The 18,044-nt window shown below is 44.3% G+C and overlaps 1 protein-coding gene across 1 annotated transcript; it reads right to left on the reverse strand.

Annotated features, from left to right (window-relative positions):
* Positions 1 to 8,200: 8,200 nt before the first annotated feature.
* Positions 8,201 to 17,836, reverse strand: mmp16b (matrix metallopeptidase 16b (membrane-inserted)). The gene is made up of 10 exons (XM_067252674.1): positions 17,708 to 17,836; positions 16,279 to 16,427; positions 15,382 to 15,498; positions 14,072 to 14,376; positions 12,154 to 12,315; positions 11,618 to 11,835; positions 11,361 to 11,499; positions 10,448 to 10,598; positions 9,828 to 9,943; positions 8,201 to 9,648 (listed from the first exon to the last, which is right to left on the reverse strand). The coding sequence occupies exons 1-10, from the start codon at positions 17,834 to 17,836 to the stop codon at positions 9,287 to 9,289; spliced, it is 1,848 nt and encodes a 615-aa protein (XP_067108775.1). The 3' UTR covers positions 8,201 to 9,286.
* Positions 17,837 to 18,044: the final 208 nt, after the last annotated feature.

An 18,044-nucleotide genomic window follows, 5' to 3' on the forward strand; every position in this document is an offset into this window, starting at 1 on the left:
GTCCATTCAGGAGCCTGATGGTGAAGTACAGTGAAGTAGAGTAGTGCAATGTTACTGATAGTGCAACCAGTAGCTGAAAGTGACAGTGTGTAAAGTGACTAGTATGAAGTGAATCAATGTCCATATAAATGTCCATTCAGGAGCCTGATGGCCCTTGGATAGAAACTGTTCTGCGTGTGCGTGACCGAATGCTGCGGTAACGCCTGCCAGAAGCCAAGAGCAAAGCAATATGTGTGAAGTATGAACTGATATGGTCAGCTTGGATTCTACCTGAGTTGACGGTGACGCCTCAGGTGTGACAATGCACTAGATGTTCAATCCTGCCTCTTTCACAGGGTTATAGGGATTCTACACGTGACTTGAATTGCTTGTCACCACAGGGTTCCTCATTAGTGACAGACAGGCATGTCGCAATCATCAGTCACCGTGACTGGCTCTGCTCCAGACAGACATGACCACAGGGGAATCTGATGTGGAGAGATGACTAAGATAGGACCTTGGCTCCACAGGGACCTCTGGAGAGACAACTCCTTCATTAATGTAGAATATCTGAGAGTTAAAGTATGTTTGTGTGTGTGTGTGTGTGTGTGTGTGTGGTAGTGGTATGTGTGTGTGAAGGGGGTTAGGTTGAACAAATTGATGCATACAATTAATTTATTTTAATTTGGGCATTTTTCATTTTTTATTGTATGGTTTGGTTTCTAAAAAGTGTAACGGAAGGTAGGCCCTGATTTTCAATTGTTGAATAGATAGGTTCCCATTTTAAGCTTACTTAACACTCGAGAATCCATGCATGTAAGGCCCTGATTACATTGTTAGTCTCTGGTGCCCTCTTTTGGTGAAAATGCATAACACACAGGGTATGAAAGGTTTGGTCAAAAGCCACTAGCAAAATTATCATTTTGAGCATTAGAGTATTGGGTCGATCTGTTCATTATGAAGACATTTTATAAATAAGGCTTCCATACAAACTACGGCTTCATCCCATTTACCAATCCCTCTATTAGTCTTGCTTTCATGGATGTTAACGGGGAGTTTTCTGATAACAAAGACCCATGTCACCCTTCTCCCTAGCACATATAATGGGTTTCACACCTTATAAAAAACGTAATCAATAGACATTGTCATGACAATTATTAGTACAGCCTTAATGTGACTGAATGGTTGAGAATGTCGTAAAACATTATTATTGGAAAAACATGGCAGGATTGAAAAATATATGACAAGATAGGTTGTAAGTTTCTTATTGATAATAACCATATTACAATCCAATTGCTCACATTTAAGGTGTATTTATAATGATATCAGTATATATATCAATATATATAAGTATATTATGTTAATCCTTTTTGTTATATGTCTGGGGTACTTTTTGGGCTGATTTTGAAAGGTAGTTTAAGATAAGATAACACTTTAATGATGCAGGGACATTTGGTGTTTAGACTTTTAAACAAGACCAATGAAAAAGGGAACATGCATTGAAGAATTGAGACATTGAATGTCTCTTGCATAACATTAGCGCTCCAGACCCAGCCCCATGATAGTAACCCAGCCTAATTTACAATGATGTGGTATCATGTTAATCAATGCTGCGCTACTCTCTTTACTAGCATACATAATATATGCGAAGCCTTCTTTAATAGCCCTGTAAACACCCAGAAATCACACTCCAGTGAGCTAGCAACCAGTACACACCCACTTTCTTCATATATTCGAGAAATCCACGCTTTCATGTCTGGCAAGACTTTGTTCCTAGCTGCTGCCCTGGTCATTGGGATGTGTGTCATCTCCACTGGCAAAACTAGTCATGCATTCTGCAAAGCAATCTGGTAAGGCTTCTGTTCATTTATTTCCTGATCCACTTTCCCTGTAATGTGGTTCTAGACTTTACATCTCACCATTTTGTGTTTCTGAGATTTAGGGGAGAGGATTTTAGAGAATCTTATGGGATATTTCTGTGTATATAGTCATGATAATCTGGCCTATTTCCTCCTGTAAACTCTCAGTTTTATAATTTAGGCTTTTGGATGTAACCTGTCCTGGTGTTAACTTTGCCTTAGTAAGCCAAATAAAGAGCCTGATCAGTATGTGTTAAGAAATATTTGTGTTGAATATAGGAAGATTATAGCCTGACGTTGTCATACTCATAATTCTAGTCAGAATATTACATTTACATTACATTTAGTCATTTAGCAGACGCTTTTATCCAGAGCGACTTACAGTAAGTACAGAGACATTCCCCCTGAGGCAAGTAGGGTGAAGTGCCTTGCCCAAGGACACAGCCTCATTTGGCACGGCCGGAAATCGAAAACCTTCTGATTAATAGACCGATTCCCTAACCGCTCAGCCATCTGACCCCCCAGAGTATGAGTCTGATACCGCTCCGTTGGACTGTGCGTATGGGGCGTGTTTCAACCGAACCCGGAAAAAAATGCCTCTTCACTCAATTGGATAGACCTACAACCAATCAGAGCAATGTAGTATGTTGTTTGTTGAAAACAAATTCAACCCAAGCGCTCTTTGGTGATGTGGTTGATTACGTTACTGTTGATCATCTGTCCATCATCGTATAAAGCCCGCCCTGACAATTTGATTGGTCCGAACAGCTCTTGTTCGGACATAGTTTTTCCCCAACCGAGCGACCCCAGACCCAACTTCCCGACCAAATGTTTATGTGGGCGGGCTAAGTTTGGCTGGCATCCAGGCTAGGAAGACTACTAAGGAAATACAAATGCAAGAATCTTTACTTTCCATTTTCTCCTCCCTCTTCTCCACTGTTTCAGCAAGTGTCAGCAGCTCCAGACTTCATCTTGGCCAATCACACCTCTATAGATGGACTTCAGGTGGAGAACATCAAGTTCACAGTGGTAGACATGGTAGATATGGAACTCATAGAGGGATGCCGTGTCACTGTGAGTTCAAACAAACAACATCTCACCACTGAAACATCACCTGCAGAGCCACATCCTGTTTATTTGACTTATTCTTCTATAAGTGCAGAACATCGTTTATGGTATTGTACAGTCTAACTCGTTTGGATTCTCACATCAACAAATCATGAACTATATCATGAGATCTTAGGAATAATTTGCTTGTCAAACAGGGTTTGTATGCCTGTGCCTCCTGGTTTATTAATGAATACAGTACATTTGTACTGGTATTGGCTATTATTATTACAGATTCTACAGTAAAATCCTACTTGTCCTTTCACACAAATGTCTCTTTTTTATTTTTTAGTTGACAAAAATGAGAGCGTGCTTCAAAATGGAGGTAGGAGTTGTCATGCGTTCAATTGCAGGACTTGTACAATTTTTATGTAACTCATTTTCATGAAATAAAGAATACAAAGTTATCTAAAAATCCTTGCTCCAAATCTGACAGTATAACATTTTAGATTAATTCAACGTATACCAAACTCATCATGTCTCTGACCACCCTTCTTCTAGCTTCAGCACTTGTCATTGTTGTGTCCACTTCCTCTCCAACAAAAAGTGCCCATGCATTCTGCAAAGTGACTGTGTAGATGCATTATATATATATATATATATTACAAAATAAGATTCCTATCTTAAAAGTAGATTGAGATACTGTCTAATGTACGTGGTGACACTTGGTTGGCCAGTGGTACTGACAAGTCTCCTTCTGGCTCTTTGGGGAGACAGTGTGTTGAGGTGAGTTTGGCTGGGGAGCCAGATAAAGGTGTACAGTCTTGCTATGGGTTGTGACAACTGTGATTATGAGGTAAGAAGCTTTCCCTTTCACCGTCTGATGGAAGAACCCTAACCCAAGCAATGTAGTGGCGTATGCATGTGCAGGATACCCTGAACACAGATAAGCACAGCAAAACCAGTGTGCATATGCTGACTCATTCAGTTGGATTCTACACGCCACTAAGTGTCTTCCCTGTTATCTTGTCTGGACCCCATAAGCCACACCTATCCTTATCCAAGATACCCACACACCCCTAGACACCCTCCAGATTGAGAGTGTCAGCTTTAAACTCCAACCTGCATCCTTGAGGGCCGACTCTTTGTGTTGGAAAGTCACATTCAAATAAAAGACTAAGAGGAGGTTCAAAGGTTCGACATTTTGTATTTTGGAATTTCAATTTAATCTGAGTCTTTGGATTGAATCATGTTGTTTTGTCTTGAACGGGCCATGTCAATCTTGTCTACATTGTTTTGTCTTCTTGATAATGGCATCAGCTACTGCAACCTGTACAACATTGTGCAAGGCAGTGGACTGACCGATTTTCTAGGCTTCACAGAGTTCACCAGTGAGTGGATGTGTCTTGTGTTTTATTGGATCTCATTTACTGTGTAGTAGCTAATTAATTGTGTACATATAGTATACAGTATTATAAATAAAGCCTACTAAATAAAAACTATTGTGAATGACACAATCTGATGTCATATTAATTGCTGACATTTGAAACATTGTCTTAAATGTTTCTTCCTGTCATGTCTGTTGTCTCTCTAAAATAAAGAGTTGAATAAAATAGATAAGATGTAATTTGGTGTTAACTGATAGATTAAATATGATTTTTGTGCTGTCATGTGGGAAACATGGCATATTAAAAAATTGTTATATATATACAAAAATATACACTTTAAAATCTTACTGTATGTGTGACCAGCAGAGGGACTGAGCTTCCTGTAAAGGTCCAGAAAAGAGACATGCGCACGTCTGTGGAAACAGCATACATTTAAAATCTGTGTCTTCTAAGATAATGGTGGTGTATGGACCAGGCTGTAGTTTTTCACTCTGCATAGCTTAACACTGCTGATTAAATCATCGTTATTCATCATGACAGCTGTTGTTGAGGCCATCACTTTGACTAAAAGTTGAATGAATTAACAAACTGCCAACAGATATTAAATTATGAGTTAAATATGATTTTTGTAAAATCCTATTGCCAACATGTGAAAAACATATTTTACCCCAGTGCCTACAACTACAAACAACCTAAAGGCATTAAATAAACAAATGCAATTTTCTACTTTCTCTGCCAAATATGTACATGTACAGCTTTTTAATGTAGAGCAGTACTTTGATTTACTCTATATGGTCCATAGCAATGTATCCTTGCACATGTGGAAAAGGGTCACTGGCTCCACACCTTTGTCACTGAGCCAAACTGAAGCCACATTCAAGTCAAGTGGAATTTGAGGTTTCAAAAACCAGTTTATGTGTTTGCAAGTACTGAAGCATGAAATCAATAATAACGGCGGACTCTGGGTCTTAACCCACAGCTTCTCTTTAATCAAGAGGAGACCTCTAAGTGCAGCATCCATATGACCGATTTGCTCTAGTGCTTTGTATTGTGTCTACCCACAGTATGTATGTGTTTGACTGCTCAGCTTGGTGCTATATATAGAGGTTGAGGCAGACACAAAGTAGAGTAAACATGTGATTATGTCGTCCCTTCTCTACAATCAGTACAATCGGTTTTCCAGTCGCACGTTGGAAGAAAATGACATTACGCAGTGTGGAAGAAAGTTCTGTCCATCTCCAGTAGAACAGTGCGACTATCAGTTTAAGTTTTAGGTTTGTAAGTAGACAACCAGCTGATTGTAGAGAGAGTCTCTTAACACTTCAATGCATAATGACCAGATCAAACAAAGTGATAGTTGCAAATTCACTCTCCAAGTCCTAAAACGAGAAGAGAGGGATTAAAAGGGACAATTCATGTGAGGTTTCATGTGACATCAGGTGAGTGTGAGTATGAGGAATGTCAACCATTCTACTGTCAATCACCACGATCCTGGAATGATCCTGGAATGGTCAATCCTGAAATACTCTAATTATATGGTGTCTCACTGCAACAATTTTGATTGAAAAATGCATCTACCAATATATTGTCAACAACAATTCAACTGAAGGAGTGCAAATAAAGAGGAACCTTCCTCATGGTATGCTAAGACGCTGCCCGCTAGCCCTTGTCCCTCACTAAGGCTGTAGACCACGGACAGTGTAGAGTGATATGGCAGGGTGTCCTTTTACATTTGATGTACATCGTTTTTGGATGGAGGTTTTGAGATTGAGAGAGGTTCTGGCTATTTCCCATGTGTACAGTTCCCATTTCCCCGCTGACTAGACCTATGTCCAGGGAGAAGATGTCCATCTAGACTGGGTTTCTTATCACAAACTTCAACAACTATTGCAATCTCTTGAACTTGATCGAAGTTCACATCATGTACTCTAACCCATACCATTCATGTCTGATATAATGTTGTTTATTTTAAGTAAGATCTGTTTGAACATTTCTGATCATCCTTCCTGAACAGGAAATGGACTCAACCAGGTGGCGGGCTTCCGAGAGATCACCACTGAAAGGTTCTGTTTTCAATATGAAAAAGCTGCTTGTGAGAAAAACTGAGTGAAGGACATGTCATGTGATGGTGCTCCTGTATACACGCACTGTGCTTTACATGGCCACTGCAAAGGTGACAATGCAATAGGTGGACAATGCATTTTGTCGTGGATAACTGTTGCCTGATGTCTGGTCAAAAGGTGAAGTCATGAGACTCAATCATGAGTTTTTGTGCAAAGCTGAATTAGTTCTGTGACGCTCTCCTCCTCTAATATCTGCTCTCCAGTGAGGCATGTGAAATGGCCCCAGTCTGATTCATCTGCTTGCTGTCACTGTGGATTAGACATGACCAAGGATGCTTCCACACTTTTAAAATTCGGAGTGCAAAAAAGCTCTTCAACATCACACCCTTCACTGAGTTTCCCATCATGTAGCCAACATGCAGCTCATGTAAAGCAGTAGTGGTTTTGCCATGCTGTCCCTTACACACCATTTATGTTAGTGAGAGAGTATCCTAGTCTGGATGTGTTTCAATCTCAATTGGAGGACACTGCTCAAAAGCCGCACGTCTTCGGTATCGACGGCTGTTTAGTGGCCTCCCTCCACCTCCATTAATGACACTCCAAATTAGGCTTAATGGCATAACAGCGTGTGTCAAGACAGCAGAGAGGCACTCAGGACCCTGCTGGAGATAACACACAGCTATTTATAAAAGACAGAGGAGAACATTCCCTGAGGTGAGATCTGATAAGGGTATGCTGTTTGACTGAACGGTGTAAGTGGTCATCTTTTAAAGGGGAACCATAGACGGAGATAGTTTGTCTTTTGTGACTTATAGATTGTAATTTGTATCCACCGTTTGCCAGAATCTTTTGGAATTCCGACAGATCGATCGTGTTGTTGCTCTTATCTTCTCTGATTTACTCAGACTTCAGTGTGGCTGGCAGGACTACATCAAGACATTTTCACTGTGTCATCTCTTTCAAGTTTCAAATGATTGTGTTACTGCAATGGGGGGCCGCAGAACAAACAGATCAAAAACAAAGCACTTTAAAATCCACTTTATTGACAGCTTTTTGCCCTCAGTACAATGCAATGCAACAAGATTTAGGTGCTGAGCACAGAGGAATAAATACAGCAATAAATACAGTACTGACTAGCCAGACCGGCCTTTCTTTCACAACTCCTGCCCCCACCTCACCCTCCCCCCCAAACACACCCACCATTAAGACATGTAGGACGACATGGGGCTCCCACCGTAAATCAGAGAAACATGGATTATGTACTATGCAAAGCACTTGGACATTCAAAGAAACCACACTGATGCTCCTTGGTAATGTACAATATCAGCCCACATGGAGATAGGGTGATCTCCCGGAAGGACGAGGAGGAACAGTTTTGGAAGCAGAGGGTTTTATACGTTTTATAAAAGGTTGTCTTCTTTGTCTCTATGTTCATCTCCAACACTAGAACACCAGTCACATCACACACACTAGTATCCTTCCTTTCTGAGTTCCATGGTTAAGAGTAATGACTGAAGGAATGAACTGATGATGATGATTTTTCACCTTGACTCTTTGAAGACATGGTTCATTAATAAAATGATATTTCAAAGACTTTTTTCACATTGATATGACAGAAGCCAAGACAATTCCTGTAAGGATGAATTGGAGCTTGATCTTTTGGATATGAACAGTTTTTTTTTCTTTCTTTGAATTGACAAGATAAGCTCCTAAACACGGATATGTGGCAGATGTTTGATAAACAGACCATTTCAAATAAATACCACAGAAAAGTGGTATATTCAAATCCCAAAAGGTCAAAAGAGGATAATGAGCATTCATTGGGCCTCTCACACACTGAATCACCTAACCAACGCCAAGAGGGATGCACCACCACACAACCACACTGTAATTATAAGTCAGGGTGACCATGGGAAACTGCAAGACAATAAAACATACCGTTTTTCTTGGGACTTACTGTACATTGTATACACACTGTATATCTACTGTATTCTCTGTGTCTTCAGGTTTTCAACTGGAGTTTCAGATTTAACAATTTCATTTTAGATGTTCATTCTTCAGACACAATGTAAAATGGACGTTGCAGAAGCCTGTCAAAAACGGCAGAACAACAGACCATATAAACCCATTAGCCATTATTTTCGACTTTATACAGATCTGTATCTGTACTGTACTGTACGCACACACACACCCAAACACACACACAAAACAAGACAGAGAGGGAGAATAAAAGTAATCCGTGATTAAGGCAGTCTCATTAATATTGCAGAGAGGTTTTTGGCCCCTGTTTCTGAGACAGACTGCCAAAACAGTCTTCAGTTTCTCGGCTTCCCACTAATGACAAAGAGCAGACGGGCTGACACACACAGAGATGGCTAACGGAAAAATGAAGAGAATGTCATGATGTCAGATCCATGGATTAAAAGAAAAAGAAAGCCCAGCAAAGAAAAACACCAAGTGGTAATCTTCTTTGGAAGGAAGGGTCATATTTGGTTCGGGTATCAGTCCTCCACACAACTTATTATCTTTACAGGGATTTAAATCCAAATGCACAGTCAAGTGAATTAGGAAAGGAAAATAAAGAAGCCTATTTCTAATTTGTTCTCTGTTAGTGCTAGGGCTTGTTAGGGGCGTGCAGGGTCGGGGGTACACGGACAAAGGTCCCATACAGCTTAGCTCTTTCTTACCCTAAAGAGTTCACTCACAGACATAGTCAAAGCAGACACAAACAGTATTTGTTAGGACTTAAGAGGGAACGGCATCCACATTGTCTCCAGGGGGGCCAAGTCTGAAGGGATTCACTTCACTTCACTCCAGCTTGCTTGTGACACGGCAACACACACTTCAGCCAGCAAGGCCTCCCTGATGGTCTGTCCCTCTACAGAGGGCTTCGTTCCAGAGTTAGACCGGCAGGAGATCCATACGCCCTCCTTGTTGAGTGACGGCCCTGTCAGACCCACTCCTGCATGGACCTCTTGCAGTACAATATGTGTCTCTGGGTACTCTTCCTTCTGAACTGGAACACAGTGTACAGCAGGACCATCATGCACAGCGCCAGGATGCACGGGATGGCGATGGCCACCGCCTTCTCCGTGCCGCCCGCGCTGTCCAGCTTGATGACGATGTCCACGTCGCCGCTGTCGTAGTGGCGGTCCTCCATGTCTGGGGGGCTCCAGTCCCAGTCGGGGTCGGCCGGCAGGCCGTCGCAGCCCATGAAGTCCCGCAGGATGGACCTGGGGTAGCCTGGCTCCACCCGCAGCCTCTGGTTGTTGAACTTCCAGTACTCCTTCCCCTTGTAGAAGTAGGTGAAGCCTGGAGGGAGAGGAGGTGGAGTCACTCGGCATTACTGTCATGATCACTGTCTAATACCAGGAGAAAACATTTGTGGATTTAGTACTGAACTCATTATAGACTTTTGAATTTGAGAGGCTATCAAGGTATGGGCCACACTGAAGCCTACTGCAGCAATAGAGATAGTTCATTCAGGGTACCGTTGGCTTTATCCACAAATGCGCCCTGTGGGGAGTCTGGGATGCCTTTCCACACGGTGATGGGTTTGGGGTAACCAGGGTCCATGGTCCTCATGTCCTCGTTGTACCTCCAGTACCTGCACCAGAGAAGACAGAACCCCACCTGTCAGTGAAAAAGCCCCGCAAGCACATTTCTCACCTCAGCTACAAACGTTTGCAGCATTTTAGGACACGGCGACCCCCCCCGGTGAATACACAAAGGTATGCAGTCATGCTCTTCCGTCAGGAGGAAGGAGAGTCGCTCATCTGTGTTCTGCTACGGTGAGCTGAAAGATGAGCGGCCTCATGACGGAGCGTTTCGCCCCGCCGCCGCAACTCGGCTCCTTGACCCCACGCGATGCGATGTCTCTCGACAGCTAAACATTTGAGTCACACTGGGATACTCTCGCAACTCAATATCTTTCGCAATGTGCGTACAGCGCACAGTCTCTACGATTGAAGTCACTCCACATTAAGGTGTGGTATAAACCAAGTCTCCAAGTCAGTTCAATATCATGAGTTGTGTATTCTTCCTGTCGACTGGTGATGTAGTAGGGGGAAGGAGGAGCTATAAGACTGTTTGTCTCCTCCCATTGGCTGACCTGTCTCCTTTGAAGAAGTAGGTCTTGGCCACGTCCTCCCACCACACGGCCGTCTCGATGGTCTGGGTCGGCATGCCGCTGCCAAACAGCGAGATGTCCTGAGGGTAGGTGGGCTGCAGCGTCGTGTCCTTGAACACCCAGAAACGGTTTCCTGACACGCGCACACACACACAAATAAACAAACACACACGGACATACACACACAAAATAAAACCCTCCGTTCGGCTGGTATAATTGGAGAAACCTAATTTATGCTGCTCTAATTTGCAGGCACAGTGTTTACCAACGAGGAGCACTTTATCAAACAACACGTACTAACGGTTGTTAGGCCAGCTTGCAGTAAAAAAACAAAACAACACATTTATAAATAAACTGTCGAAATATCTTATTCATACCTGCGCACTTATAGCAGAGCAGTGTTGATTAAATTAAAAATGTTGTCTGACAGAGTAAGAACCTAATACTTGGTCAGGAAGTGGAAGTAACTTTCCTCTTTCATATACAGTTCATACACGCCTATTTGACTGAGACTATACAAGTTTAATAAGCTAGTTGTGTTTGATGCAGTTTGATCCTTTCAGCTTTTTCAGAGGGCTGTAGGTGGGGTAGTGTATACAGTAAGAAGCTCCCTTCTTACTCACTCCCTGGGAATGAATAAAACATGAGTCTCTCTGATCCTGCTGGGTGACAGATGTCAGGTTAATCTGCTCGGTGGACAGACAGCTGAATTCTCTCCCCAATATCTGACTGTACTGAACACACAACAAACTGTCCTGCACAACAAAATAGTTTCTTTTTCATCTGAACATGTCCATACTTGGCCACTTTTGCTTTGTCAGTTAAAAGCATGTTTGCTTGTAAGCAAAGCTGTTCGTCCTCTTGTCTGTCTCCCTCTCCTCGCGCTCTTTCTTACCTTTAAAGAACACAAACTTCCCCTCGCTATTTTCGTAGACGGCATCGATTTTGGACGGCAGGCCTCTCCAGAAGTAATTGATCTGCATGGGGTAACCAGGAACCACAGAGTTGTCCCGGACCCTCCAGAACCACTGGTCCTACAAACAACACACACAGGATAGCCCCTCGTCATCCTCCTCCGCTGAACGCCCGTGCCCTGGACCTGCATTCCTGGAGGAACCTTCGGCTGACCCTCTTGGCTCACGCGTGACGTACCTTGAACACAAACAGCTCCTGCCTCAGGATGGCCAGCGTGTTGAAGCCGCCATCACAGATGTTGGGTTTGGCGTTGGGGTTGGAGGGCTTGGCGCCCTGGGGAGGGCGGTGGGGGCGGACCTGGCGGTCGTGCTTGCGGGGGTCAGAGGGCGGGTGGAAGCGGGGGGGAGGGGCGGTGGGCGGGGGTCTGGTAGGCTGGGGGGCTCTGTCAGGGGGGCCTGGAGAGAGGAGAGGAACGTCAGACGATGATAGATACAGACAAGATACAAAGGCATGGACGTCAGATTGAATGATTATATAACATGATTATATAATTGACTTTGTCAAAGATTTAATTTACTAAACAGAGCGGCTTCCGTTCTTTATTTTTCTCTTTCTCTCGCCTCTTCCTTCGACTTCAATGTAAGTTTGGCCTTCAACATGAATGACGAAAGTCTTCTTTGTGTGTGTGGGCAGTTCCGGCATGTCATCATGCATGTGTGGGCTGGATGTCCACAGACTAATACAGTTGCGTTGTATTGTGTGTTGACAGTTACCGTATATCTTCTGGATGCCCTGTAAGTCGTCGTGAGGCAGTTTGAAGTTCTCTGTATCCATGTACTGGTAGAAAGGAGCCATGATAGCAGTGGGGTCATTGGAGTGTTCCAAACCCAGGGCGTGGCCAAGCTCATGCACCGCAACCAAGAACAAATCATTTCCTGTTAAGGTAGACAGAAAGAGAGATGTAGAGAGAGAGAAAGAGAGAGAGAGAGAGAGAGAGAGAGAGAGAGAGAAAGAGAGAGAGAGAGAGAGGAGAGAGAGAGAGAGATAAAGAGACAGAGACAAAGAGGATGAGAAACATGTAGGCACACAGGGTACATACAAGGTATGCGCATTACAAACATACTGTGCACACACACACACACACACACACACAGACACATTCTAGTTGACACAGAAGCGGAATCACAGCCATCCACTGTACACCATCAAACATCATCGCATGCGTACGTCTCGTTTGATATCTAAGTCACACGGCTGACATTTACACTATAGTACCGTGGGTCTATAATTTGTATCAAATCCTTGTTAACCCTCAGCCCCATGAAGCCCATGATTCCACTGTGGCTGGGAGAAGGGAAGGGCACATGTGTCATTGGTCCACGAGGAGCCCCCGCTCACACGAGTTCTATTCATACCGAGGCCCCAGGCGTCACAGCACTCATCCCCTACACTCAATAGATTCATACAGACACAACCTCACACACATGACAATGCCAACACACAAACACACAGGAACCGCGGTAAAACAAGCCGGATAGTATTTGATAGTGTCATCTTCATTCAGACTAAAACCCGCGCCATCTCTCATGTGACTGAAGGCGGCCGCAGGGGGTGGCTGCCCTTTAAACCGTGATATCTACTCCTGCCAGGAGCACTCGGTGGAACAACAGCTGACCCTTAGCCAGCAGCTAGAAGGTTACTACACTAACCCCCCATCTCCCTCTCCATCACTCTAACAAGACTAGCCACCCAGAAGAGGTGCCCTCCTCCCACTAACCAAAGCATCTAATGACAAGCCCCAGGGGGTAGGCAGAGGCTAGCGTTAGCCCATATGCCAACATGCAACATCCACCATGACAACACGGTGAAAACCCATTAAGGGACTAGCCTCTGTGGCTTTCACACATGCTGAGACAAGGGCTTTCCAGATTAGCGTCTGGTTTGCATGGATGGCCGCGGAACAAACAGACGGACGGGAATCGGACCGTCATAATGAGGAAATGACCATTTAGACGGAAGGGGAAGGCAATTGATAGGGGCTAGACGAAAGCGTCAAAAAACAAACAAACAAACAAACAAACAAACAGGCTAGCGCTGGAGAGGCCGCCTATTACCCCCTCTCATGGTGACATGTGTAAGTGGCGCTTGTGTGCATTAGGCACGCCGGCTGTGCTGGTTTGTGCAGCCTGACGGCACACTGACAGGCTCTGGCGTCCCGCTAGCAGGGTAATTAAAGTAAAGTGCCTGTAGACGGAGAGCTGAGAGAGAGATCTGATTACCCTCTCCAAGGCCACAGATCTGCACAGCCTCCATCCAGACAACAGACCAGCCCTACTGACAACACAATGGAGATGTCTACCCACAGTAGGAGGGAGGATACTGGGCTGAGGGGCCCTAGAGAACAGCAGCTGAACACCTATGGTAAAGTAGCACACAACCCTGGTTGGCTGGAGCTCTGTTGGAGTGACGGCACAGGGAATTAAGCCGATGCTGTATTGCGGTGCATCTCTGAGAAATGGCTAGCAAATGGTGAATTGGCCTCTTTCCTTCCCTGTTTTTCTTCCACTTACTTCATATCTCTCCCTCTTTTAATTTCTCTGATTCTCTATCTTCTCTTTTTAATCTCTCTTTTCCTTGCCTATCTTCTTCTCCTTTTCTCTCTCTCTCTCTGGTTGTCTCTGTGTCTCTCACCATCGTGGTTGGGGTTGCCCAGGGTCCAGGGCTCGTCTGAATCAAAGTGTGTGTCCCCTCCTATGCCAGGACCTGGAAAGTAGGCGTGAGCCAGGAAGCCCCCCTCCCCGTCGAACGGGGAGCTGTCTCCGTGGAAACCTGAGGCAAAGATGATGGTGATGTCCACGTCACGTCTGCCACTCTCCAGGGCACTGTACGGAACGGCCTCGAAACGCAGCGGAGTCACACCCTGCCACACGTCAAAGGCACGCCGTATGGCATCGTGGGTCTCCCGGGACCCCACCTTTGGCGTGACGTTCTTTATGCTGTGAAGACGAGAGGGGATAAGATGAGAGCGTGTGCAGGAGCCGGAAACATTAGAGAGCCACATCCTGATGCAAGAGTCAATCATGAGAACTTACTTTTTCCCATATGGGACAATCCACATCTAAGATACAGTAGAGTAGAAAGCGAACAGTAATTAAAAGATAGCTTGTACCTCTATTCTACAAAACCTGAAAGTCTCTCTCTCTCTCCACCGCACTAAACATTCTCCAAAAATGGGGGATACATGAAAAAAGTTGGACTTGTAAACTATTCTGAGCCTGGCAGCGTTTTGCTGAACTTTTAACACAGTCGTTGTTATCAGTCTTCGGCAGACACGGAGGAATAGGAAATCTTGCTCTCCTCCCTCTCTTTCTCTCGCTCTACCCCTCTCTCTCTCGCTCGCTCTCCCTTTCTCTCTCCGCTCATTTTCATGGAGAGTGCAGTCAGCAGCAGCAGAGACCCAGCACTGATTGACATTCCATTAGGAGTGGTGGCTCATCAATTCAAATTCAGGCAAGGAAGGAAGGAAGGATTTGAATAAATTGCCGGTGTTATCGCCTGTTACTGCCGTAACCTGTCAATTTCCCAAACTGTGCTGAGGACCCCTTATCCTCCCCCCCCCCCCCCCTCAGACCCTATTGAGAAAGCAACTTAATCAAACGTGAGAGAGGAGGAACACTTGGAATATTTCCACAAAGATTATGGAAGGTTTTCAGACAGGATTTTGCCTTCTGTGTAAATGAGTACATTAGGAAAGCTGTCTCCGTACCCACGTAAACACACAGACTGCGCCTCCTCCTCTATTTCCACATCAGAATGAAATGTTAGTATGAGTGTGTGCCGGGCCGTACAGTACGCGTGTGTGTATCTGTGCTGTCGCTATGGCAACCCCCCGGCCAAGCTGTGAGGAATGAGTAATTAATAGAAACACTGACAAACACAGGGCCCTGTAATAACCGGGGTTGATCCGACGTGTCGCCATGACAACCGTCCACATCCCTCACCTGTAGGTGATGTGCGTGCGTTGCCACTTCTGTCCCGTCAGCGCATACCTCCGCTTCCTTGACTTCGAAACACCCCTAAGTTTGTCTGGAACTCCGCACCTCGGCTTTCGCATCCAACTACAAGATGGAGAGGAGGAGGAGGAAGAGGAGGAGGAGGAAGAGGAAGAGGAGGAAGAGGAGGAGGAAGAGGAGGAGGAAGAGGAGGAGGAGGAAGAGGAGGAGGAAGAGAGGAGGAGAGTGACAGCTGCCGGTAAGATATTCAGCTCAAGGATATTGTGGCACAAATGCATCATCGTGGGTTGGGTTGCCAAAATGCCACGTCACAACAAGAAGCACTCGGTAGAACCATGTAACCTCCGCCCAGAGCCTACGTGGAACAGTAGCTTCCTAAACGACAGCACATGAGATCCTACTCCCACTAAATGGCAGAAACATACAAAACATTTCTCCATTCTGTAGGAGTTGAATCTCAGTATTGACTGGGCTATAGGTGGAATCTGGTAAGATTTTCACCAATTCACCAATACTCATTTCATACACACATAAAATACACACATACATACAGTAGAACACACAGAGAGAAGTCTCACCTTAGAGTGATATCACTACATCATTTTGCAGAAAGGAAAAAAAATGATAAGTGTTAAGACATAGGTGTTGTGTCGTGTTAAGATCAAGGAGTCATTTGTTGTGCAAGTTTGGGGACATGAGTAGGGTTGAATAATTCATGAACAGACAGTTTCCTAGGTGATAATAACACATGCTATTTCTATACTTAGCGTTCATTCAGTGCCATTCTGTTCCTCAGTTCAGCTCATTTGAATGAATGAGCTCAAGCAATACATGCATGTCCTTTAGAGGACGGTGCTCTGGTAAGGTGTGTGTGTGTGTACTCACTCCTTCGTCTGCTCATCCAGTGTCCCTGTGACATTGAGACCGTATATGCGCTGCATGGCTGCTATAGCCTCGTGCATGGTCTTGGATGAGCGCAGGACAGACATTCTGGGGTCTGTATGAGGCAGGTAGCCATACCTTTGTAGCCATCCCTACAGGGGACAAGGGCAAACACATCCTGTACTACTGACTGTACTGGAGAAGGTGGCCAGGCAATCTAATAAACATTGTACTCTTGTAAACTTGACAACACGTCAAATTTTTTAATTTCTTTGCCCAGTGAGAGGGATACATAGTTGTGAGGTGCAACATACAGAACATTTCTCCTGCATTTAGAAGATGCATATAACAAAACAAGTCATAAGGAAGAGATTGCCAAAAAAGGAAGAACTATCTATTTCACATGTTCATGAAGTGAGATTCTTATTCATTGGGTTCTGTTCAGAGGTAAATCTGTCTATTTTAACCCAGTCTCCCTACCAGTCCCTCTAGGTTGTACCGAACGACTGCTGCGTGCTGCCAGCTACCTACAGTCTTGATGAAACTGTGGTTGAGTTCTGAGAACAGTGAAGAGATTGAGTGTCGTCCAGGGGTCACTGTCAGACACAATCCCAACGACAAAGTCCACGAGGCTGCCGCGCGTTCCACAGCTGTCCACTCGCCAACCAGCTGCCTCTCCATCATTACACAGCCTAGGAGATGCTCCGGCTAATCCCAGTATTCCTCCCTCCCTCACTCTATCCCTCTCCACATATCTCTCAACTGCGCTAAAACCTCTTGTTTATCTTTTTTTCCTTTTCCTGCGTGTGCGCTTCCTGTTTTTGTGCTGTGTACTGTTTATCTGTTGATTTCTTTTGGCTTCATTTGCTACAATTTGTAGTGAGACGAGGCAGCCTACATGTGTCCAAAGGACAATGTTTCAATCTCACTGTTTCTCATATGAGAATTTTAGACAAATAAAATAGCAATTAAATAAAGAAAATGGTAGTGCAATATGCTAAATCATTAATATTACACCCATTTAGTGCAACCAATTAGGCGAGACAACCGTACGGTGGTCCATAAAAACACATGGCGTACAGTCTAAATGTTACATTATGATTGAGATCCAGCATTTGTTCAGTGGAAGCTAAATACACCTGTATTGAGGTGCGGGGGTTGAATGTTTTCCCAATGGTTCATTCATACGCTGATACGTGGGCTCGCATCGATATTTTGCTTGTGAAATTTCATAAATAGAACGTAAAATATAATAATTCAATGTCCAAACGCAAGCCTCATAAATGTATTTGACCAGACACAAAATTAAAGGCGTATATTGTCAGATCAGAGGATGTCTCCGGTAAATAATGTTTTTCAAGCACAAGCACATGAGCTGAGGAATAGGCTACACGGTCATTTAACGATAAGCAACGAAGGCCATCTATCTTACCTCTACGCTGAACGGGTGATGCTCCTCTCCGGATACAGCACATACAATCCAGAGCAAAAAATGCAAGCAGAACGCTGCTGCGTAAAAACAATCTGATGTTTTTCTTTTAGAATAGGGTACTAAGGTCATAATGACCCGTTTTTCCCAAGCGTTGTATAGAAAAACCGCTCGACTGATTTGGCCGTCTCCGGTGTCAAACGAAAACCATCAGGCGATATTTAAAGGCAAATTCGGAGAAGCACAGAGGACGCGGATCTGTGAAAATAGAAAAAGACAGATGCCTTGCATTTCTGTAATCAAGCTGTAACAATGTTGCATGTTAGATCCGCCACCCTCG

The sequence above is a fragment of the Osmerus mordax genome, chromosome 16, assembly GCF_038355195.1.
Source record: "Osmerus mordax isolate fOsmMor3 chromosome 16, fOsmMor3.pri, whole genome shotgun sequence".
In the NCBI taxonomy this organism is placed as follows: Eukaryota; Metazoa; Chordata; class Actinopteri; order Osmeriformes; family Osmeridae; genus Osmerus; species Osmerus mordax.